The sequence below is a fragment of the Rousettus aegyptiacus genome, unplaced genomic scaffold, assembly GCF_014176215.1.
Source record: "Rousettus aegyptiacus isolate mRouAeg1 unplaced genomic scaffold, mRouAeg1.p scaffold_m13_p_4, whole genome shotgun sequence".
NCBI classification, from domain to species: domain Eukaryota; kingdom Metazoa; phylum Chordata; class Mammalia; order Chiroptera; family Pteropodidae; genus Rousettus; species Rousettus aegyptiacus.
The window spans coordinates 133,858,907-133,883,336 of record NW_023416307.1 but is presented as its reverse complement, the minus strand read 5'-3'; the positions used below and the strand labels follow the sequence as shown (position 1 = coordinate 133,883,336).

The 24,430-nt window shown below is 34.4% G+C and overlaps 1 protein-coding gene across 6 annotated transcripts in view; it reads left to right on the top strand.

The window, feature by feature from the left end:
• TBC1D5 (TBC1 domain family member 5) overlaps positions 1–24,430 on the top strand; it is a 463,234-nt gene that overhangs the window by 229,628 nt on the left and 209,176 nt on the right. For all 6 annotated transcript variants that reach the window (XM_016129299.2, XM_016129292.2, XM_016129294.2 and 3 more), the window contains 4 exons: positions 190–259; positions 21,987–22,095; positions 23,551–23,640; positions 23,732–23,806. In XM_016129299.2, the coding sequence (XP_015984785.2) occupies positions 190–259; positions 21,987–22,095; positions 23,551–23,640; positions 23,732–23,806 (344 nt within the window). The remainder of the gene's footprint in view (positions 1–189; positions 260–21,986; positions 22,096–23,550; positions 23,641–23,731; positions 23,807–24,430) is intronic.

The following is a 24,430-nucleotide window of genomic DNA, read 5'->3' as shown; positions in this document are numbered from 1 at the left end:
TAGCATCAAAATAAAATTTTGACCTAAAGCATTCTGATTACAAAAGACATTTGGGGGAGAGATAAGGGGATATATGCTTTTTGACCCAATATACTGCATAGAGCTGTCACACACACAGTAGTTTTTCAACTAAAATAGTCAGTTTTGTAATCTCCATTATTTCAGTGTTTTTTAATTTTTTTTTTCCAGGAGATTCAAATAAAAATGGAAGAAGAACAAGTTCTACGTTAGATTCTGATGGGACTTTTAATTCCTATAGGTAGGTGATGAATACATAGATAAATGATATTACAAATTAATGTCCAAAATACCTAATCTTACAGGAATTTAATCTTAGAGTAGTTAGAAATTACTAACTGTTATTTAAAAAATATGACTAATGTAAATATCATGTTGTGTGATTGTTCTGCAGACTTATTGGATAATGGAAAATATAAGACTAATTTCTTGAATAATGGTCTTTTGATAGATATCTATTGTTAAACTATAGTAGGATAATTGGAATGAACGGACGTATAGATTAAGCTTCATTATAATCAATTTTTGTTTTTGTTTTCCCAGTATATTTGTTACAGTACTAAAGGCTTCTTTTTGTTTGAGTTTCCTGCTAGAACGGAGAGTACTGTTTAAGAGCATCTAAGAATATAAAATGTAATCTGTGGTTACATTAAGTGCTGTTTGTTAATATCTCGTTTGACTTTTCAGCAAAGAGGGCAGTTACATCTCAATTAGTGATTTTTTTAAAAAAGGATACACTAGTTAAGAAACCATGTATCTTATCTAGTCTTTTGTTAATATTCTCCTTATAACTTGAATTTGCTTGAGTAAGTATTTATAGAATTTGTATCCTCATAACAGAGAAACCTAGGAAGAAGAAAGATTAAAGTATTTCCAGTAATATTTAAAAATTTATATTCTGAACCCAAATGATGTAAGAACCAGGTTTTCTTTTAGGGAAAAAAGTACAGATTCAATAGTAATACATTTTGGCATTATAGATAGCAATGCAGATTCTTGAAGAAATACTTTAATTGGAGTACATTGTCCTTATGGTTAATTAGTTCTGATACTTGTATAATGACACTATAAAATATATGCAAGAACCACACTGTACACTTGGAAACTCATTTGAATATTAAGCTGTCACTCCTTCTTTTCTATAACAAATATGGAATTTATGCTTAGAATCTTTATATTTTTGTTGAAATACATATTCTGTGTCCCTAATTGGAACTGTGTCATTTGTTTCTTCGGATCCCAGGCAAGCTTTTACATCTAGAGTCAGGCCTCATATACAGGAAACACTTAGTAAGAATGTGGTAAATGTGAAAGTTTTTACCATTTGTTTATGAATTCCAGAAATTAGATGGTAATTGAAACACTTGACATCTTTATTTTATACCAGTTGGGGTCTGTATAAATAATCAGTCATTCAGGTGCCACAGATACCACGAAAGGCTTGTGTTCCCATGGTGTTCTAGAAGGTATTATCACAGCAGTAAAGCTCAAATGTTGTCATGATATTTTTACTGTACCCATCCTACCTTATAAATGTTGGAATTCTCCAAATCCTTTGTTTCGTGCTGAAATAGAATATAAATTTGGAATCCGACATATTAAATGATAGGTAGACAGCCTATGTCTGAACATGTTACAGCTGATCTCACCAAAACAAAGGGGAACGGAAAAGATAGTTAAATACTCATGCTTTGTAATGTAACTGAGGAATATTAATATGTTATTTGAAATCTTTGATGATAATATCACTATTAGATATAAATATGATAAAAATAACCAAAACAAAAGGAAAATAAAGATATATTTCACAGGAAGGAAAATCTATATGTGCATAAATTTTGTTGTTGAATTGTATTTTATAATTATATTTGTTTAGCTAATTATAGTAAATAATGGACATAATATAAAGTTAAGAGAAATGTTTTCATGTGAATGTGTAGTATTATCTTGTAGTTTATTTTGTTCTCAAATAGTCTGAAGATTGAAGTATCAGTATTATTGAGTGATAATTGTATTTTGAAAATGGAACTTCCAATGCAACTTTGCACAATAAATACTAATGTTGTTCACTAATATATGTTTAATCACTGCCCGTCAGTGTTGTAATGTTAGGATATTAATTTATTGTTGCGATTAAAAAGGCAAGATAGAAAGCTCAGGTAGTGCAATGTATAAAAACAAGCTTTTAATAGTTGGCAGGCCAGGGCTGTTATTAAATAGTATTATAGTATTTAAGGTGTGAAATGAATATTTTTCTACTTAGTAGGCAATAGCTCTTACTATATAATGAGTTTGTGAATTTGACACTTGGGTTAAATGCAGAATTCATTGGAGCACAGCTCTGGGGTGTATTTTCATAATAAGGTTAACTGATAAAATCTAGGAATTGTTGCAGAATCACACTAAAATGGCAACAGAATTGTCAGTAAAATTCACTTTTGAAAATGAAAATTATTTTTCTCCTGCCACCATAGCTCTTTTAAATGAACTAGAAATAGGTTTTTGGAAACATTTGAATATCCCAACCCTTAAACATCCTAATAAGTCTACCTTTGTATTATTTAAACTGGCTCAGAAACCCTGACCTTCCTTCACAGTTAGACAGTTCTGGCTGTCAGCCTAGTAGGAACATACTCAAGCTGTATATACTTGTGTCCAGGATAGTGATTAGCATTAGTTTGTTATCTATAAAATGGACATTATAATGTCTAACCTGCTTCCTTCTAACAGCCATTTTAAAAGCTGAGATAAAATGTCTAAGATAAAGCTTTTCAAAAATCTAAATGCAAAGCCATGGCATTATTATTCTTTTGTGCTTACCTTCTGTAAATTGTCAACTTGTCCTCATTTAACATTCCAACAGGTGTACCCTTTTATGGCATATGCTAGGTTTTATTAACTTTTGAATTCAGGCCTGAATTAGTCACCTAAATCTGTATCTTTCCATTATTTGATTGTATTATTGTGGTCTTAGATTTTGCATTTCAAGAGGGCATAGCCTCTGTTTTTCATTCTTGTTTTGTTTGTATGTTTGTTAATAATACCTAAACATAGCGAATTGGTTCAGATCCTGACTCCAAATACTTTGGAGACTTTGGACAAGTGTTACCTCGACTTTCCTAACCTTTGAAATGGGCATAATAAAACTCACTTATCATGAGGAGTTAATGGAGCGGTGTCACGTGGTAAATGCTCAACAAATGTTAGGTGCTTTCGTCTTCCACTCAGTGTCATCATCATTAATTTTCTAGTAGTGTAGAGCTTTTTTAGCAGGAGAATAACTTTTGTCCGTTAGCAGAAAGGGAGCTAAGAACCAGTTTCACCAGAGGCTCAAAACTCTCACTGGTATTCTAGATTGCCTTTGTATGACAAAATTGTACGCATAGTAAAGATAAAAGGAAGGTGTTTACTATCAGTATAAGTTTAGAGGTGCATTTTTGGAATTTTGACAAATTTTGAAATTTAAAGTTGACTGACTTTTATTATAGCTTTGTGTGCCTAATGCTCATAGATTTTGTTTTTTATAGGCTAAGAGATTTTACTTTGGATTTGTGTCTTTTGTGGTTTTTGCTTCATTGATTCAAGATAGAGTACAGCTGCATTTAGCTCCTATGGCACCAGTATGATTATAATATGATGGCTGGCCAATAGACTGCTTCATGTTTTAGAAGTTTTTGTTTAAATTTGATTATATATCTCCTAACTAATTTGCAGATGATGTGTTAAAATGGAAAATGCAAAAGAATTGAGAAGATATTATGCATTATATTTTGTAAGCTTTTAGAGACCAATTTTAATATTTTCTGTCAGATTATATGAGCTTTCTCTTTTTCTTATGTAACCATTAAAGCTGAGAGACCCCTTGCTGGGTATGAAAGAAAAGTAGTTTGCCAATTAGCAGTTGCAAAAGCTGTTTAACTCAGTAACTGTAGCACAAGACCACAAGGTAGAAGGAATACTCTCACTACCATCCCCATCCCCTCTGTCCAAGGGCAGCTGACCTTCTCCTCTCCAAAGAGGCGAGCCCCTTGCCAGCACATATGACTACAGACTATTACATTAATCTGTTTAGCTGTAGTACCAGCTGCTTGCATGTTTTTAATTATCTTATTAGGTGGTATAACTGTGACCTATGAAATAAATTGAAGGTGAACATTTTTAAAGTTTTCTTCTTTTACCCTGTGTTTCTTAATATCTTTATTGATCAAATTATAACTTTCCACAAACGTTCATAGGAAGTCTATATGGCTTTTGAGCTAATATAATGCTTTTTAAAGTATTATGTCATAATTCCCAAATAGGAAATAACTTAATTTTTGTCTCATTAGATTGTGTTTATATAGCCACAAAACCATATTAAAATCCATTGGTTTAATAGTCAATTTAGTTAGAGAAAACTCAGACCAGTTATTGGCATTCTCTGGGAAACTCAAAATATTCCTTAATTTTCAAACATTTTTGTGGCATTGTATAAATGGGTAGGATGGAATGTAAATTGCTGTAGATTGCTTTAAAATAAATTTGTATATTTAATTCTGATTTTCTAGATTTTGTATATACACTGGTAATTCATCTGGCCTACCCTAATTATTTTTAAATTTTAATTTCATGTGCTACCATTTCTACGTATATTTTCCCAAGCTGTGCTGTAGAAAAAATGTACTGTCTTCTAGATTTTGACAATTGGATAATTTTCAAATAATACTTTGTAAATGAGATGTTGACTCCATAAGACACAGTTCAAAATAATAGCAACCAATGGTTGTCCAGTTATAAGTCAGAGCCAAGAAACAAAGACTGTAGTAATTTAGTTGTAACCCCTGGTGTTAAATTAAAAAATAATGGTAGTTGTATGCAAAAGGATTGCAAAATACTTATGTGTGTCTTGTGTGTGAATTAGTAAATCCTACAATGGCAATAGTAAGGTGACTTGAGACTTGAAACATTTATAAAGACCTCAGTTACCTAAAAAATACAGCGCGTTATTTGTGTTTTAATTAAGAAGTATTCATACTTTTTGGCTTCTCATTTTTTTCCTGCAAAGAAATATTATATTTAGTATTTCAGAAGAACTTTTATTGAACAAATAAAAGGAACTTTTTCCCTTTCTGTATATTATTTTGTTCCTTTCTAGGAAAGGAATTCAAAAGCCACTTGTCTCTAAAGTGGTGGCATGATAATTTCTTAATAATGATCAGAGCTTCCAAAGTGGCCTCCCTGTCTCAATATGGTATGTTCTGTAGCCCACAGAGTCAAAGCTGTTTAAGTCAGTAAAAAAGTTAAAAAATTTAGTTGGCTTAGTTCTTTTAATCTAAAAGTTAAAACTTTTACTGAATTGGAAAAAAAAATATATTAATTTGCACTTACCTTAGTCATAGAGTAAATTTTAAAAATTAAGCTTCAAGGTATATTACAAAGATTTTTATGTATCCTCTTTACATGTAATAAGTAATTTGGGAGGAACTGGAAAACAGCCTTCCATCATTTACATTCATTTTTGGTATAATACCTACCCTCCCCCCCCCACCATTTGTATGTAAGAAGGTCATATATCTCTTGAAATAACAATGAAGCAGTGATTCAGAATTAGAGTAGAGGTAATAGGGCAAAATCATACTTTTGATTTAAAGTTCAGAAATATAGATTGTGGTTACACTCTTCATATAAATTTGTTATCTGTTATTTTTAAGAATATGAAGTCAGAATCATTTGACTTGTTGAAAGTAACACTAGTAGTCCATTTGGTTTATACATATGAAGTTTGCTATAACAAAATACCAGAGACTGGGTAGTTTATAAACAAGAGAAGTTTATTGCTCACAGTTCTAGGGGCTGAGAAGATTAAAGATTAAGGTGCTGGCAGATTTGGTGTCTGCTGAGAGCCCCCTTCCTGCTTCCTAGAGAGAGGCTTTCCCCTGAGTTCTCATATGGTAGAAGAGGTGAGAGAGCTCTCTGGAGACTTGTTTTGTAAGGGCACTAACTCCATTCATGAGAGGTCCACCCTCATGACTAAATCATCTCTACACCCTGCTTCCACACACCATCACATTGGTTTTAGGCTTCAACATGTGAATCTGGGGAAGGGATGGGGGAATACACATTCAGTCCATAACATATCTTAAAGAAAATAGAGACCAATCTAAATTCTTCATTCCATTCCACTGCCACTTGTCATCTTAAGTTCTTAATGTCTTACCATTTAAATTATTTTTTCAGGGCATCATAGCTTAGTAAGTAGATGAGAAAGGAGGGCCTGGAATTAGTGTTTCTTTCTTGATCCATCTACCATTGCTTTTGTCTCTTTGATGTGCTGCCTGTATCAGATGGAGAATCTGTGTAATTATATGGCACAAACTCTAAGTTCTTAAGACTATTACATGATTTAGAGAAACAGTTTGGCAAAAGCACACAGATAGAAATAAGGTAGACTAAAGTTTACAGCCTAGCTCCACAACTTACTATGTGTGACCTAAGGAAGGTAATTAACCCCTTTGATTCCTAGTAACCTCATTTGTAATATTGTAATGTTAACAGCTCCTATGTCATGGAGTTACAGGGAGCATACCTACAAATGTGTAGAACACCTAGCCTGGTCAACTAACACGTAGCAAGTAACAAATATTAGTTTTCTTTCACCTTTCCTTTCTTTTCTAAAATTTTCTTTAAAATTTAATCAACTTTTTCACCTAATAGAGTTGTCTTTTATCTCAGAAAAGTATTTTAAAATGCTAGAAAATTCTGAAGTGTCAACAAATGATATTTAAGGATTGGATCTGTAGTTATCTATAAAAGATCAGATCTACAGATATCTTTAGTTACCTATAGATTATATAGGAGAATTATATAAAACCCATGCTTATACTTACTCTCACAATCTCATTATCAAGTATTTCTTATTTCCATATTTGCTCAATTTGCACCACAACCCTTATGGTTAAATTATAGTTTCAGAGAGCACAAAATATGTAACTTTTACATGTTCAAGAAAGCAAAATGAGAATATTACCTTTTATTTTCATCTCCATAATGGAGCCACATTTGAGAAAAGAAACGAAAATCACATTTGAATGATGAATATATCTTCCTGAAATAGCTTTATTATTTTTATGATAGTGGAATTGGTCACTATATATGCTTCTTTATCATTACAATCTGTCTGAACTAATTATTGATCACTTAAGACTCTGGAAATATGTTACCTTCCATTTAAATAATTAACTAGTTTGTTTTCCTATAGTCATGTGGCATATAACTTTTCCGTCAGCGATGGACTGCATATACAACAGTGGTCCCATAAAATGATAATGGAGCTGAAAAATTTCTGTTGCCTAGTGACATTTTAGCCATTGTAGTGCAATGCATCACTCATGTGTTTGTGGTGATGCTGGTGTACAGCACATACAATTATGTACAGTATATAAGACTTGATAATGATAATGTTACCATTTTGGGGTGACCTGAATTCTGGCATTGGCCTGGTAACGCTAGGGTCCTCAGTTCTTTTCACTGATGCAGCAAAGATAGCTCAGCAAGATTTAGGAAAGGTAAGATTTATTAAAAATACATTTTAAGGAAGAAGCAGGTCATGCCTAAACAGGCTATGACCACACATAAACAAAACATATGATTAAAATACGCTCCAAGTGAGGGGTGGGTTACAGCAATAGCTATTACCTCATGGAAGTAGGGAGGTCTGTATTACATTAGGGCCATGGTGGGGCCATTACAAAGGTGTAACTAGATGATTGGCATTTGTTTGGCATTTTGATTGACATTTGGCTGTTATAGAACTCTCTGCCTACAGTGCATGTGGTTACCCAGAATTCAATCTGTTATAATTAGATTCATGAACTGCCACGCCTACGCATGATGGTATAACGATGGTATAATAATGCCGAGGCGCCAAAGGGTCAGAGTAATTGTTACTGTGCAAGTGTCTGTGGCCAGTTTAGAGAAGCTTTAGGACTATGGTCCTCTATTCCTTATAGTTTCTCAAGAAACTATAAAATCAGTGTTTTGGAGAGGTCTTTGGTCTTTGGGTGGTCTCTGGGCTGGGCCTTCATTCCTTTGTTCCCCTGTTGCTCACGTCTGTCTATCTACCTAAAACAATAAATGATTGAGTTTTTGGTTTATGTAATTACTATACTATTTATCATTATTTTAGAATACTCTTTCTATTTATTAAAAAAAATGCTATAAAACAGCATGCTATGTTACATGGACAATGGCCTCATACATTCCGTGTTTACTGTGTCTCTTGATTCCTTCATTTTCTCTTGTGCTTGATTTAATCTCATTTTGTTTTGTTCACCATGGTCCCTAAGCATACAAAATTCACGGCTAATGTTGCCATTAAGAGTCCACGCCAAGTGTTTGACCAGAAAACTAAATTAAAGGTGATTAAGGACTACCAAAGTTGGAAAATCAGTGGTGGTTATTGCTTGCCAATCAGGCACATCCCATTCCACCATGGCTATGATCTTGAAGAACAAGAACAAAGTGATGGAAGCTGTTAAAGGATCTGCTTCATTGAAGGCAACGAGACTAACAAAAATTTGAGAAGGGCCTATATCAGACATAGAGAAACTTCTAATTACCTGGATTGAAGTCCAGACACAGAAGCATATCTCTCTTGGCACCATGACAGTCATGACCGAAGGAAAAAGTTTGCTATTTTGAAAGAGAAGACTGGCCCTGACTGCGACGTTGAATTTGCTGCTAGTTCTGGGTAGTTTAAACAATTCAAGAATTATTCTTCATTACATAATATGAAAATGAATTGTGAGTCTGCAAGTACTGATATGAAAGCAGCTGAAGAATTTTTGGAAACTCTAGATAAGCTGATTGTGGAGGAAAATTACTTGCCAAAGCTGTTATTCATTATGGATGCAACCTCCCTATTCTGGAAACAGAATTGTGAAAGGACTTACATCCACAAGGAGGCCAAGTCAGTGCTAGGCTTCAAGGTATTTAAGGACAAGATGATAGTCTTCCTTAGAGGCCAGGTTGTAGGCCACAAATTCAAATCCTTTATGATCTTGCACAGTCAGAGCCTTAGAACCTTCAGGTATATCAATAAAGTACACATTGCCCCAGATATTACAGGAGCCATAAGAAGGCACAGATGACCCAGCTTCTTTTACAAGATGTGCCAGTGAAATGGAGAAGTACTGTTTGAAGAATAACATACCATTCAAGATTTTGCTTATTATTGATAATGCTCCTATAATCCCCTTTTTATTGGTGATCTTCATCCAATATTAAAGTGACATTTCTCCCTCCAAATGCCATCTCTTTGATCCAACCAATGGATCAAAAAGTTTTAACAACTTTTAAAGCCTAGTGCCTGATGAGCAACTTTGCCCAGGCTATTGCTGAAGAAGACACTAAGAAGATACTGATACAATTCTACAAAAAGGTATAGCATCTGTGACTGCATCAAGAACCTTGCTTAAGGTTGGGGCGATGTCACCAAGGTGTGTATGAATCTGGAAGAAGACACTTAAGATGTTCCTCCGTGACTTCAGAGGGTTTTTCAAGGATGAGGAGGTTGCAAAAATCAACAAGACTGTGGTTCAGATGGCAAACAACTTAAACCTAGGTGTGAAAGACGATAATATTGAGGAGCTCCTAGAGGAGGTTCCTGAGGAATTGACTAATGAGAAGTTGTTGGAACCAGATCAGGATCTCATAGCTAAAGAAGAGGTAAGAGAAAAGGAAAGCGTAGGAGAAGCAAAGCAAGAACCCCAAGAAAATTCACAGTGCACGTTTTAGCAGAAGCTTTTGCAGAACTCAACAAGTTCCTTAAAAGGTTTGAAAACATGACCCCGACATTAAAAAGTTTTTATTGATAGAGAGGAATGTTCATGGTGAGTTATCTGCTTACAAGCAAATCTATGATGAAAAAAAGAAAGCTAGCAAACCACATGTTTCTAAAAAGAATGGCACCTCCTCAAGAAGAGATTCAGGCTGGTCCTTCAGGAAGTATTCCAGAAGAAGGCATTGCTGTCACATGAAATGAGACCTTCATGCGTGTTACTGCACCCGAAGACCTAAAGTGGGACGAGAGGTGGAGGTGGAAGACAGTGATGGTGACGACCCGGACCCAGTGTCGGTCTAGGCTGATGTGTGTGTTTGTCCTAGTTTTTATCAAAAAAGATTAAAAAGTTAAAAAAAAAATTAATAGAGAAAACCTTATAAAGATATAAGGAAAGAAAATATTTATGTACAGAAGTACTATATGTGTTTTAAGCTAAGTATTATTACAAGAGTTGAAAGTTAAAAAAATTAAAAATCTATAAAGTAAAAAATGTTAAAATAAGCTAAAGTTAATTTATTATTGAAGAAAGAAATATATAGATTTATAAATTTAGTGTATCCTAAGTGTGCACAGTGTTTTTAAAGTGCACAGTAGTGTACAATGATGGCCTTCACCTTCACTCACCACCTAGTCACTAACTCACTCGGAGCAATTTCCAGGCCTGCAAGTTCCATTCCTGGTGTATACCCTATACAGGTGTACCATTTAAAAAAAATTTTGTACTGTACTTTTTTATGGTAACTTTTCTATGTTTAAATATTTTTAGATACACAAATACTATTGTGTTCAGATGTCTACAGTATTCAGTACAGTAACATGCTATACAGGTTTGCAGTCTAGGAGCCATGGCTATATCATATAGCCTGAGTGTGTAGGAAGCTATGCCATCTAGATTTGTGTAAAAACACTCTCTGATGTTTGCACAACGAGGAAATTGCCAAAGGATGCATTTCTCAGAACAGATCTCCATCATTAAGTGACATATGACTGTACAGCCTTAAATTAACATAACCCAAACTGACTTGAGCGTACATGTTTCAGTTTGAGTTCCTTTCCTTCAGAAGCCTCTGCGATCCCTTTTTATTACCTGTAGCCAGGCTTTACGGGAAAATTTTTTTCACATTTGTTTATTTACACTGTCAGCTGCACGCTTTAGTCATGTAAAGACTGTGTAAACGTTTATCTTTGAAAAGACAGGCATGTTTTTGTAATATGAGGATCAGCTGTTCAGCTGCCAGCAATGAGCCCCTTCCCCTGGACACACTTCCATTTACCCCTGGTGTTCTCAGCGGAAAGGTGCTCATGTCAGCCCTGTGAGTTTTTGTAAGTGAATTTGTAATTTATATTAGCATGCCATGATTTTTTTGGTATGGTAGTGAAATTGACAAAGTCAATAAAATATTTTGCCAATGATGTTGAAGTGTGTTGCTGGATCTTTAATTTGAAAAAAAATAATAATGCATGGAATAGAGTTTAAAGTTGGAAAGTTCTATATCTTTTTAAATGTTTTACAAACAGCATGCTATTGATATATTGGTCTGCTTTATAGTTATCTTGTTAATTCTATGTAATGCTTAATTTCTGATTTTTTTAATTTAATGGACAGCTTTTAATTTCAAAGATATAGTGTAAGGGTGAAATTTTTATACAATACTTAACAGAAATTGGTAGTCAGTATTTGTTTTCTAAATCAGATTAATTACTTTACCTTTTGGGAGAAAGTGTCACTGGTTAGTAATTTGATTTTTTATTTCATTTTAATCCAGATTAAAATATGTATATATAGATTTATATATTACATATAATAAACATGTGTTTTTATATATATATGTAAAAAATTTATTTTTGGTTCAAGAGAGCTAACATATCTCAATCATTCTGCAAATCTTTATTATGCGCCCATTATAGGCAAGCCAGGATGCTAAAGCTCCAAGACCCAAAGAGGAATAAAATAGACCCTGTCCCAGTGTCCTCATGATCTAGGAGGGAAGACAAACATGGAAACAACTGACGTAGATCGTGCTTGGTTTTGCAGTGGGGGCATTTTACCAAGAACTCGGGGAATACCAGATGGAGCAGTTTAAACTGAGGAGTGGAGTGGTGGGTGGTGGTTAGCAGGAAGATATGTTTACTGGATAGTCTACAGAGTTCATGTGAGGTGAACAATATGAACAAAGACAATCTTCATTTTCTACTCTTTAACGATGCATTCACTTTTTTTTTTTTTTTGCACTATTAGAATGGAAAGATTTAATTGGCCTTATATTTGTCGGTGACAAAATTATACCCTTACCTATAAAGATAGCTAAAGAGACCCACACAACATGGGTATTTACGTATATCTGTTTCATTGTAATACTATTACTTTGCATGAACTGTTATTTTGACAGTAGTAAAGTTTGAGGTGTCTGTATATCATAGTGTTTTATGTATTTGAATCAGTGATCAAAAAATTTAACTGAGAGTTGAAAATGTATCTTTAAATTACACAAAATTATAGGAAATAGTTGATAATGATACAATTGAAAATGAATATTATGTGCCTAGAAATATAGGGAAATTGATAAAACAGCTATGGAATAAAAAGTAGCCTGCTAATGAGGGAATATTTAAATTTAAAAGACGTCCTAGTATCATCTGAACATATGGACACAGTTTTCATTCCATGATTATAGATGCAATGTTCTGAGATAGATATAGTAGTTTAGTCTGGTTGACATATTCTCAAGGAGTTTCAAAGATTGTATTTCAAGCCACTTGTTCAGATTAGGAAAGTAATTCAGATGACATGCCCAAGTCTCTCAGCCCATTTGAAGCAAAACAGAATAGTTGAACACCATCATCTCTGAGCCCTAATTACAGGTTTTTAATGTGCTTCTAGACCTTACAGTTCTCTTGAGCAGGAAAGCTCCACTGTCATTGAACCAGGCACAGACCTCTTGTTATCTGGATTTTGTTCAGTCCAAAAGAATAAATTTGTAATCTCCAAAGTAACCACTGCTGTTTGTTTGCCCTCCCCAGTTTACCACAGGGCCACACCCAGAGGCTGCTTCTCTCCTTTGTATTCTGACCATGTAGATTGTACAGGGGCTGTTTGTCCACAGGAAAGATTTGGGAGAGGGTGGGGGGGCACGGGATATATAAATAAAGCTAAAGTGGACTGTTTAGCATTTTTAATGTGGCTCTGATCCCTGTTTTGCCCATTGCCACCTGGGTTGCTGATGGACCCCTGGAGAAGGAACCCAGTTTTCCTACCTCTGTATTGCTAGGTGCCATTCTTAATCGTAATATTTTTAAAGACTGTAGAAAAAATGTGCATTTTCTTATGGTGCTAATTTTAAGTTTTACAGTAGCGCTCTATGTTTCCATAAAGTAACAGCTTTATGGACACACCTCTTTGGTTCATATAAAAATGGCTGTGGTCATACAATTAAGTTTTCGTGGCATGCATTTAGGAATATCTGAATTACTGAGCGTATGGATATCAGACTAGCAAATAACAAAATAACAAGAAGCATTTTTACGAAGTCAGGACTAGATTCGGATTCTTTTGAAGTAGATGAACTTTCAAATAATATACAATTTCAGCAGTGGAGGAATACTTCTGCCCGATACAGGCTCTTTATGACATATAATTGAATTTGGGCAAGGGGGTCACGAGGAAATGGTTCATCCTCCTCTGTGATGCAGAACAAATTTTAAAAAATCAGTAAGAAAAATACTGCTCTCACTGTTGTCCTAGCCTACCTGGGAAGCAGACTGCAGACTCAGAGAAGGTCTCTGCACCCTGGTTTCTTTGTTGATGTGTTTCCCCCAGCCCCCTGTCCCATACCCTCAAAACCACTGTTAAAGAAAGGGATTTCCTACCTTTTTCTTTGGATATACAGTAACACATCAGTTTCTCATAGCGTCAACCAACTAAAACATAATCGAAAACTTAGAAAAGGTGGAAATATTAGAATGGCCAAAAAATTTGTTCATTAAAGTACATTTAGTCACAGGAGAGCCCTTTCAGTCCTTACTCTACTTCCACTTATTTCTCATATTTTAAATTAAGAAATATTATCATAATTTGTGATATTAAGTTAGTGAAGATAGAATGTATAACAGCTTAAAGTCCAGTTTGTTGTCTTTATTTTTAAAAAGGCAAATTAGTCTGAGCAAATGTCGGACGGGTGTAGATTTAGAATTTCTAAAAGCTAATATATAATCATTATACAAATTGGTAGCTGACAGCCTGACAAAGATGGTCATGAGAGAAATGCCACTAAAAACTGGATGGAAAACTCCAAAAGCAAAGCAGTGTGGAGTTATTTAATATAGGGGCAAATAGACATGCATTTTCCAAATATATACTATATCAGGACACAGACTCCTTTGGCTTAAAAATGTTTTGATACTTTCAACATTTTTGTGTTGAGAAAAAGTCACTTAAATGACATACATTGCCTTTTCATCATACTGGGTAAATGCGACATTTAAGCATTTTTTTTTATTGATTTTTTTTCTTTTTAATTATAAATGAGTGAGATTTTCTAGTAGTCCTTAGGTTGGGGATATTTTCTTACCTTTTTGGAGGCCCATGCAAAATTGTTTTCCCAGTCACATTAATCCAAACAAATTATAAACTACATATTGTCCTAAAACTAAAGTTTATTTTATCACATAGCCCATTTATCTTCATTTAAAATGACCATGTCCTGGATCTTTGAGCCAATCTATTACTGAGTATTGTTGTATTAGGCTCATCATCCAAATCTTGTGTCTGGTTCTTTCCAGCATTAATCATTTTTGATAACTTATAGATGTATCACTGTCATCACTAAAGACTTGCTTTCCTAACGTACGTGTGTGTGTGTGTGTGCGTGTGTGAGAGAGAGGGGGGGGCAGAGAGAGAGAAGAGCGATGTAGGATGAAGAATGATGGTAGAAACAAACAGAAACAGACAGGGAGAGGCAATGAGATGGTAGCAGAAAAGATTAGAATAACCTATTATATTTATGTCTGATCTTATTAATAGCACTATTCATTTAGAATTAATTATATGCTGTGCTACATCGCCTACAGAATTATCTTGACTTTTCTAACCACCTATGTTATTTAGCTTTTAACATATGTATATGTTCTTTCCCAATAGCACTATATGTATGTATTATGTGTATAATTATCTTCATATCCCTTGAACCTTTAAAGTTATTTTGAAAATTGAATGTATATATGAATGGTCCATTATCCTTAAAACACTTTGAGTTGCCATACAATATGAGAACCACTAACCACATGAGCCTATTTAAATTTATGTTTAGATTAATTAAAGTAAAATAAAATATGTAGTTCTTTAATTGCAATAATCATATTTCATCTGCTTAGTAAGTAGCCACATATGATTAGTGATTCATATCACATATTGTACAGTTAGGTACAGTACATTTCTGTTACCTTGGAAAGTTCTGTCGGACAGTGTTGATCTAGAGGTTATTAAATGAATGATGGATCCGGTTAAAATATAAGCTACTTAAATCTTTTTGAGAGAAAATATTTCAAGAGTACATTTATTTCTGGATGTACAGTACTGTATGAGTCAACTGAATCTTGGAAAGTAATGCTTTAAGACAGGGATCCCCAACCGTCATGCTGCGGACCAGAACTAGTCCGTGGACTGTTAGGAACCAGGCCACACAGCAGGAGGAGAGCAGCAGGTGAAGCTTCATCTGTATTTGCAGCCGCTCTCCAGCACTAGCATCACCGCCTCCGCTCCACCTCAGATCATCAGGCATTAGATTCTCATAGGAGCACCGGTCCTTGGTGACAGAAAGGTTGGGGACCACTGCTAAGTGATAGGATTGACTTTTAATTAGGATGTCAGATTTTTCCAAATAAATGCCTATTTCTAAATTACTGGCAAATAATTTATTCTCAGTTCTATAAGTATCTCCCTTACAGTATTGCTTGCATTACAGACTGTGTGGCAAATTTATCATGTAGGAAGTTAGATGTCAAGCTCATGCTAGTTACTACAGATATCAAGATAAATAAGGTGGGATGTGATTGAGAAGCAGGTGGGGAAAATCTTCAGGGAAGTGTCTGGAAGAAGGGGATTGTCCCTTATTAGTTATATAAGAAACGTCAGTAAAACATGGAATATAAAAGATACTCATTTTGGACAACTTCATATAGATTGTCTAGTGCAGGATCCTTTCCCCACCTCATTTCTAAATGTTGACCCTTTGATTAGTAATATATTGATGTTTATTATGTAGTTAATTTTTATAGCCTTATGATATAGTTTTTCTTGATTCATTTTCTAGAAGTATGTTTGTTGAGTTCGACTACTTTAATATAACCCTGAATTTAGAAGTTTTTAAAACTACATTTTGAGGAAAATAATACATTTAAAAATATATGTATCTTACAATGCAAAACTCTTGCTAACTCCATTTTTTGCGTCCTCGTGGATATTGAGGTGGAGGCTCAAGATTTCTCAATTCAAAGTTAAGTCCTAACCTGACTCAAACCACCATCATAAATTACTTTTAACATACCATACACAAAACTATATTGCCTCTGTTTCACTGGAACCTCATCATATGAGAACATATTTTGTATGAAGACATATGAAAAAATCCATTTTAAGCTTATGAGCAATTGTACATTCTGTTTTTATATTTATTTATATATGTATAAGTGATATGCCCTGATGTTTCATTATGGAGGGGGGAAAAAGCTTTAAATACAAGTAAGTTTTTAAAAATTCCTGATACAGGAAGCAAAAAAGCCAGTACAGTTTCTAATTGCCTTTTAGAGTCTCTGAGTTCCCTCATTACCTGTGATTTAAGCTAAAAATGAGGTAATTATAGATAACATCAGTGTTTATCTGGTTGATCTTGGCACCTGCAGTCCTAATGTTGTAGCTTACCCATATCTGGTGCCACACTGCAGTCTGATGCTGACATACCTAATTTACACTTCTCATATTTCTATTGATTTTTACTTTAGATGTTCCTTATTCTATTTGAATAGTATTTTAAATCATACCTTTAACATGTTATATGGAATATTGGAATTATGGTACAGTCCTTTCTTAATAGAAATCTTTCACTACTATGCTTCTGTGCAGATTAGAAACAGATTAAAAATTCATTATTTTTCTTTTGTATTTGATAAAGCAAATATTCTAATTAATAAGGCAATTTTTCAAATATTGGCATGCACTTTAGGATTACAAAATTGTATAAACCTTTTTGCATCAGGTTCAGTTTTCTTAACCTTATGCTTCTTCACCTTCAAATATTCTACCCATCTACTTCTAATCTTATCCTGCTTCAAAATCACCTTTATCCTGCCCTGGCTTTTGGTACTACTCTTACTCTAGTCAAATCTCGACAATGAGATAAATCTCGAAAATGAGATGATTGTGGATGGCTGGCCAACTTTGTAAACTATGCGGTCATCTCTGAGAACTCCTCTGCCACACTTCCCCCGTATGATACTTCCCTGATAGCCAGAAATATATGTCCTCCCTCTTTCCTCTCCTACTGCCTGTGACTTGTTGAGCTTCCCCAGAGTGACAATTCCTTCTCTGCATTCAGCACTTGCATTATCAGTAAAAACCAAAGCAGCACCTCTTAACCAAGTATTGAAGATCCTAAGTACTAGACTATATAATAGTCTCTGAGCTTCTTTCAGTTGCTGTGGTATTCGGGTTTCTTAAGTTAGCCCTATAGAGATAGTCTTTCCAATCCCAATGCCTGGAATTGGGATTGAACTCATCACTTACAATATAAAATGCTATCATTTGGGACAATGATTCAGAAATTTTCTAGTCCAGAATTGCCACATAATTAAGTTACTTATGCATTATTCAGGTTACAAAAGTATTTAAACAATTATATTTAGAAGATTCTAGCTAGTTTTCATACTGATTTTATGTGCGTATCTTGGGAAAATACTACCTTAAAATACATAATTAGAAATATATATTCTCTTATGATCATCAGCTTTATTTATTCACTGCATATCCTAGTTGATTTCCATGAAAAAAAAAAAAAACATTGCAGGAGGTTTATCTAAGTAGGTCTTAGTGGGAAGGTGTCAATTTCTGCTGCAAAAGTTGATTTCATTTACTTAGAAATGATTGCAGCACCTATGGCCGACATTTTAATCAGTCACAATGTTCCCTGAGGAGTTAGGCTCAGAATCTTTCTCAACACAATGCTTCCAAGGCAGCCACAAGTAATTCATTAACACTGGCCTGAGAAATGAAACCAGCTCACCTCTGCCCCTCCTGCTGAGACGCTGGTTATGTTTTCAATGACCCAGTGCCTGCGATGTAGAGTAGTTGCCACTAGATGGCGCTAGTGCTATGTCAAGAGAGTCCTCAAGGTCCAGATCTCTAACCTGTGCCATTTGAGGCATCTGTACCTCTAAATGTCCAGTATTGTCCCTAACCACTCACAGCAGCATTGACTTACCTTCCCAGTCTAACCGATGAAAATTTTTTTTCTATACTCTTGGACTTGATGTTCAAAAACTAAAAACCTAAGAAAGAAAGCATACAGGCTCGTGTCTCTATCTTGCCTCGTTGCCAGAGGCCACGTATGTCTTCGAAGTCCGCAGTATCACGTTCCCCTTTGGTGTTGTCTTCCATGTTGCTTTAGGAAGATGTTCTTCCTAATTATCGTTTCTTCTGACAACATGTGTAATTGTTCTGAGCCTTAGTTTCCTCATTTATAAAGAGGGTTAAAAATACACACCTTGCGAAGGTTGTTTAGAGGTTAAAGGTGGTGAAGACCAGGTGCTGCAGGCATAAAAAAAAATTAAAAATAAGGCATTGTAACCTGACAAAGGTCCTTGCAATCTATGAGGTCAACCAAGGGTTGCCTCACCTAAAAAAATAATGATATTTTTATAGCATCATTGCCAGATTTTTGCATTTATAGGCACACTGTATATATTTTTTATGTAAGACAGTTTAGCAAATACCTTTCCTTTATATTTGTTAACTGAACAATGTTAACACTGACACTTCAATACTTATTTTTTCACATGTCTTCGCTCGAGTTCAGTAGTCCAGCTCCCCTCAAAAGGACTAAACTTTTCAACATTTTGCCCTTCAGGATCTGCTGAACCTCTGACAGCTCAGTTCTTTGATGTAGCATTTCAGTGCCAATGGCACTACTATTTATTTTTTTCTATACTGCATTTTAATTTTTAGGTATAAAACTATTCCTCCCTCCTCTGTACTACCCGAGTGCTTTGCCTGAATCACTCATTATTGGTTTGCACATACATCTACTCACTTAACTTTATGCTTTTTAAAAAATATCTCTGAGTGTTAAGCACACAGTAGGCACTAAGTAAATGTTTATTATGCATACTCTGCGTCACAGTTTATTAATAACGAAAGACAATCAATAGATTATCTTGTGGCCTTTATGTTGCTCTGTTGTTAGAGCTCTTCATCAATTTGCAATGTTATACCTTAATTGGAACTATAAGTACCTATGAATAAATTTAAATGATTGTGAATTTCAGAGATAATGTTTCCATTTAACAAGCCTCAGTCTCCTTTTCTCTTTACCAACACTGTAATCAAGGCACAGGATCTTATTTAAGCTAACAAATGATTATCCTTCATTACATAAGTAGCATGTAACTTGACCTTAAAAGGCTGCTTAACTTGACAAGATGGCAGTGAATCTAGCCACCAGCTGTGTCTGCTTTTACAGTGTCTTGGTACCTTTGAATAGAAGCTGATTTGGGGATAGGCTGGGGGAGTCTTAATCTCACAGTTCTCCCTCTTATCTGGAACGTATTGGGGTTTTCAGGCCATGGAACGGGATGGTCTCTCATGAGTTATGAAATCTCTTGGGTTCAAAATACGTTTGAAATCTGTGCTTTGTTCACAGGTCACAACCTATTTAAATATACTTACAGTTTCTGAGATGTATTCCTGTAATTTTCTATGTACTCTTTGCTCATCTGATCTTTGAGTATTACTAAAAACTGATAAAAACAAAACTTGAATATGAGAGATGGATAATAAATATATGTGAAATTGTTGAGAAATGGATAATGTATTTAAAATATTATAGGTAATACAAATAGACTATAGCGATTAAAAAAAAAAAAAACCCTAAGATTTCAGTGAATATTTCTTTGAACATGGAGTGGCTAAGAATTAAGCATGAAAACAATGGAAAGAGCATCGAGAGAAAATAATGTTAGTTTTGTATTATAAACAAATGTTAAAAGATTCAGTATGTAGGAAAATCTATGATTGGGTTAGGAAATACATATATATGACAGGCAAAGGTATGTTGTCTTTAATCTGAAAAACTCTTCTCTTGAAACCAATAATAAGGCACACAATAATAAGAGCAGTATTATAATATTATTAACAATAATATTAATTTTCTGAGTGTTATGATATTCTGGGCACCCTTCAGAGGGCCTATCATGCATTTTGAAGGTAGATGCTATTACTATTATTCCATTTTACAAATGAGGAAACGGAGGCACAGGGAGGTTATATAATGCCCGGGCTTGCATAGTTGGTTAAGTAGTTAGTAAACTGTATACTGTTTCTGAATGCATAATTGTTTTTTGATCCCAGGGTTGTGGTCCTGATGTCTGTTTTCTTAACCACTATCCTGTACCACGTAAAATAGACAAAAGACAAAAAAATATATATATATTTTAAAAAAGAAGAAATAAAATGACCCAAAAGCATGAAGAATGTTCAGTTTCATTAATGATACAAATATAAATTAAAGTAAAAATGAACTATTATTTTCTCTTATGAAAGGAGTGATGAGAATAGGAAGTTTACATGGAGTGGTATTAGGAGTGTACACTTCTTGAGCGCGTGTCCCACTTAGCATACTTACCCACAAGGCCCTACTGGCAGAGGCTTGGCGTGATTGGGGATCAGCCTACAGGGCTGCAGCTGGAAGTTCTGCTGGTGGCAATAGGGAACATGCCCTTGCCTTCGTAACACTGCTGGAAAACTCTGTGGAGAAGATGCAGCTTGCTCCACAATCTGTTTTTTGAACTTGGAGTGTACAATCGGTTATATTTCTGGCTCCAAAATAACATAGTGTGTAAGGCCGGCCCATGACAACTGCTGTGTGTATATGTGGAAGGCTTTTAGAGACTTTCTTTTGAGGAAGACTCTGAAGAGATTGCTAGGGTTTTAGCTTCAATAAAAAATTTTTAATCATAAGTTTATTGTGGCATTAAGAAATCTGAGAGATATTTTATAAAGCTGTACTTAGTAGCCTCAACTGTTGACAAATGATTCTTGATGTTTAGTTTGGTACAAAATGCTGTGAATATAGGTCTACTTCCTTTATTCAAACTCAGTAAATGGTTTGGGACAATTAATTTCCAATTGTTTCCCAGTAGAGCAGATTTACTTGTATATTAATGAGGCACAGGTGTTAGGCCCCTGGTGCCTGCGTGCCTGGGAGGCATATTTCAGTTGTTTATCTACTCAGCCATAGGTACTGCAAGGTACTCAAGCTTGCCTTTAACAGTTTTTACAGTGAGGCTTTTTAATTTTTTGATTTTTTTTCAAATTTGCCTGCACCTGTTAAAATTTTAAAACTGATCATGTAGAAAGAAGTTGCAGAGATTTCAATAGTAAATAGCCCTAAAAGTTAAAGAAAGTAGTCTTCTATTATATTTAACTGCCCAGCCTGACATTAAAGAGAAATGGGTTCATTTAAACAGATATTTCATGTGAGAAACCAGTATAATCAACAATACACTTTTTTGTTGTGTATTTTTGGAGCAGGTATGTCTTTGTCAATGGCTAAAGCAGTCATAAGCTTACATTAATATTCATTTTTTTCTTGTCTATTCACTGAACTGCACTACCAGCATTTCAGAGGAAATGGAATAGCCTCCATAGACAGTATGAATTTCAGTAGCTGGCATAATTATAGCGATCTACATATTCATTAAATCTACAGAAGAACTCTGTCCAAAAAGACAGCCATGCGTTCAGAAACAGTACACAACTCAATATATACGTTTTTAAAGTTGCATTTCTTAGACTTATTTAAAATTAATTTCCTGTAGCACTTCTCTCCAAGCAGAAGAATTTTAACAAAAGGATCCCCATGCTTTGGTTTCTTGCATGTAGGAAAGAATGGGAAGAACTATTTGTAAACAACAATTACTTGGCAACAATAAGACAGAAGGGGATTAATGGGCAGCTGAGAAGCAGCAGGTTCCGCAGCGTTTGCTGGAAGGTAAGGAGAAAATATTTATTTACAGTTTGTGGTTGCAGTATGTCAACACATTACCTGATGCCCTTGAAGATTACCCAAGCAGGGGATCACTGAATTTTCCAAGAGAATTCACTGCCCATTTTTGGCCATCCATGTTTATTGTTCATAGGGTGTTTACTGATAAGGTTCAACCACCTTAGTTCTGAATAACTGCTGATGGTAAAGGTGTCGTTTGAAATAACTGTCTTTTCATCTCAGTTGATGGTGCAGAATTCAGAGCAACACCTTACATTCCCCAGAGGCTTTTGCAGAAATCCTTGAAGCTGGGCAGAAGCAGAGGGGTATTAACTTTCAGGTTCCTATTATATCAAGTGTCATCATTTAGTCATCTTCCCTTTTTTCTTCATAATAGCAGGTAGAAAAGATTTTTTATATTTCTCTTACTGGAAACACAAAGCGAAGGGCAGCAAGGAGAAGTAGAAGGAAATTAGGTCAATCTCTTTTTGATAGAAAGGGCCACTAGTTACCAAAACTAGTAATAATCTACAGTTATCTTTTTAATTGCTTGGAAATATTGTCCCTTTATGTTCTCGCAAAATGAATTAATTTAGATTTAGACTCATTTCTAAAATGACTTCTATTGAAAGTTTTTTAGGGTATATCTGCATAAATTGAGCATCCCGAGTCTGCAAGTAAAGACAGTAAGGAACACATGATGTATTAGACAGTTTTAGATTTAATAATTTAGAGTTAATAATTAAAATACATTTTTCTTCTGTTAGATGCAGGCAGTAAAGTCAGGAGACCTGCTGCTAGAATATTTGTATACAAATATTGGTGCCTCACCGGCATTCTTTGTTGTTTAACTTTTAGTGTCCTTCATTTGCTGAAAATAAACTCAAATCCAGATTTATTTTAATGTTGTAGTAAACTAAATTAAATAAAATTTGTCTTTTTAAGAATGCTTATTATTTTCATAAGCTGACTGCCAGTTGTAAATTAAATTTTCTGCTGTAAAAGGAATGACTTCACTTCTCAGGCTGTGTCCTAATATTGTTTTCCTCTCTCCTTTACCTACTTCTTTTAAAACAAATTGTAAAACTTAAAATTACCGTTTGGACCTTGTGCCTGTTAATGCTTCCTCTTCCCCATTAATAAGACTATAAAATGAGAATTATACCTGAACCTCAATGAATTTTTTTTGTTCATTTTTAATATAAATCTGGAGGGTAGGTTGATTCCATTTTGTGGTATAGCTTTAAAGATCTGTTTTTTAGGTCTTTGTTCACTTTTTGAATTGTCTAAATATATATACCTTAAGTATCTCCAAATATAATTTATCGAGAATTGGAATGAATGATATGAATATGAAATACCATGAACATCAATAGCTCAATTTTCAGGTGATTCTGTTTGGCATAGTTTCATGTTTTACTTAATACAATTTTTATAAGTTCTCATTTTTTTTCTTGACAGCTATTTCTTTGTGTTCTTCCTCAAGATAAAAGTCAGTGGATAAGTAAAATTAAAGAATTAAGAGCATGGTATAGCAACATCAAAGAAATAGTAAGTCATATTTGTATTAATATAATTGTTTTCTTACGTATAAAGTTTGGTAACCTCTGATCTTTATGTGTATTCTTTCTTTCTTTACCAGCACATCACAAACCCAAGGAAGGTTGTTGGCCAGCAAGATTTGATGATCAATAATCCCCTTTCACAAGATGAAGGGGTAAAGTTTGTCTTTATTCCTATCTCCACTTCTTTAGTCCGTAAGAGTGTGTTCCTCAGACTAGTTATCAATCACCACGAAAGCAGTGTTATTTCATACAACTTGTGTTGTTTTTTTACCCCACATATTATACCACCTAAAACCTGATGGAAATTATTCCATGTTATATACTTGCTGTTTTGTAGGAAGTTTATGATCTATTTCTGTGGAATGGTACTACAGAGAAGTCCCAGGAGGCTCTGTTAGAACTAAGGGCAAAATAGAAGACTATAAAAATGAGGATAGAACAATTCTATCAAGGATTGCAGTGAGGAGTTGGGGGGAAAGCCTCCCTTTATGATTAAAATAGAGGAGAGTTTACTTGGTAGACTAGCTTTCAAGAAGAAAGGAAACTATTTGTCGTGAGTCTACTAAAGTTTCTAAAGAACAGGGAAAAAGGCTTATCTCCATTCATATTTTAGTGAAGACAAGGAATAATTACTACTTAGAGGTGTAGTATAACTTCCTTAATTACAACTCTAATTCCTAATTCCTAGTTCCCTGCTAACAGAAAATTATTTTTCTAGTTCATATATATTAACACTTCTTTTTCCTGATACATATAATTATTATAGATATAGACTA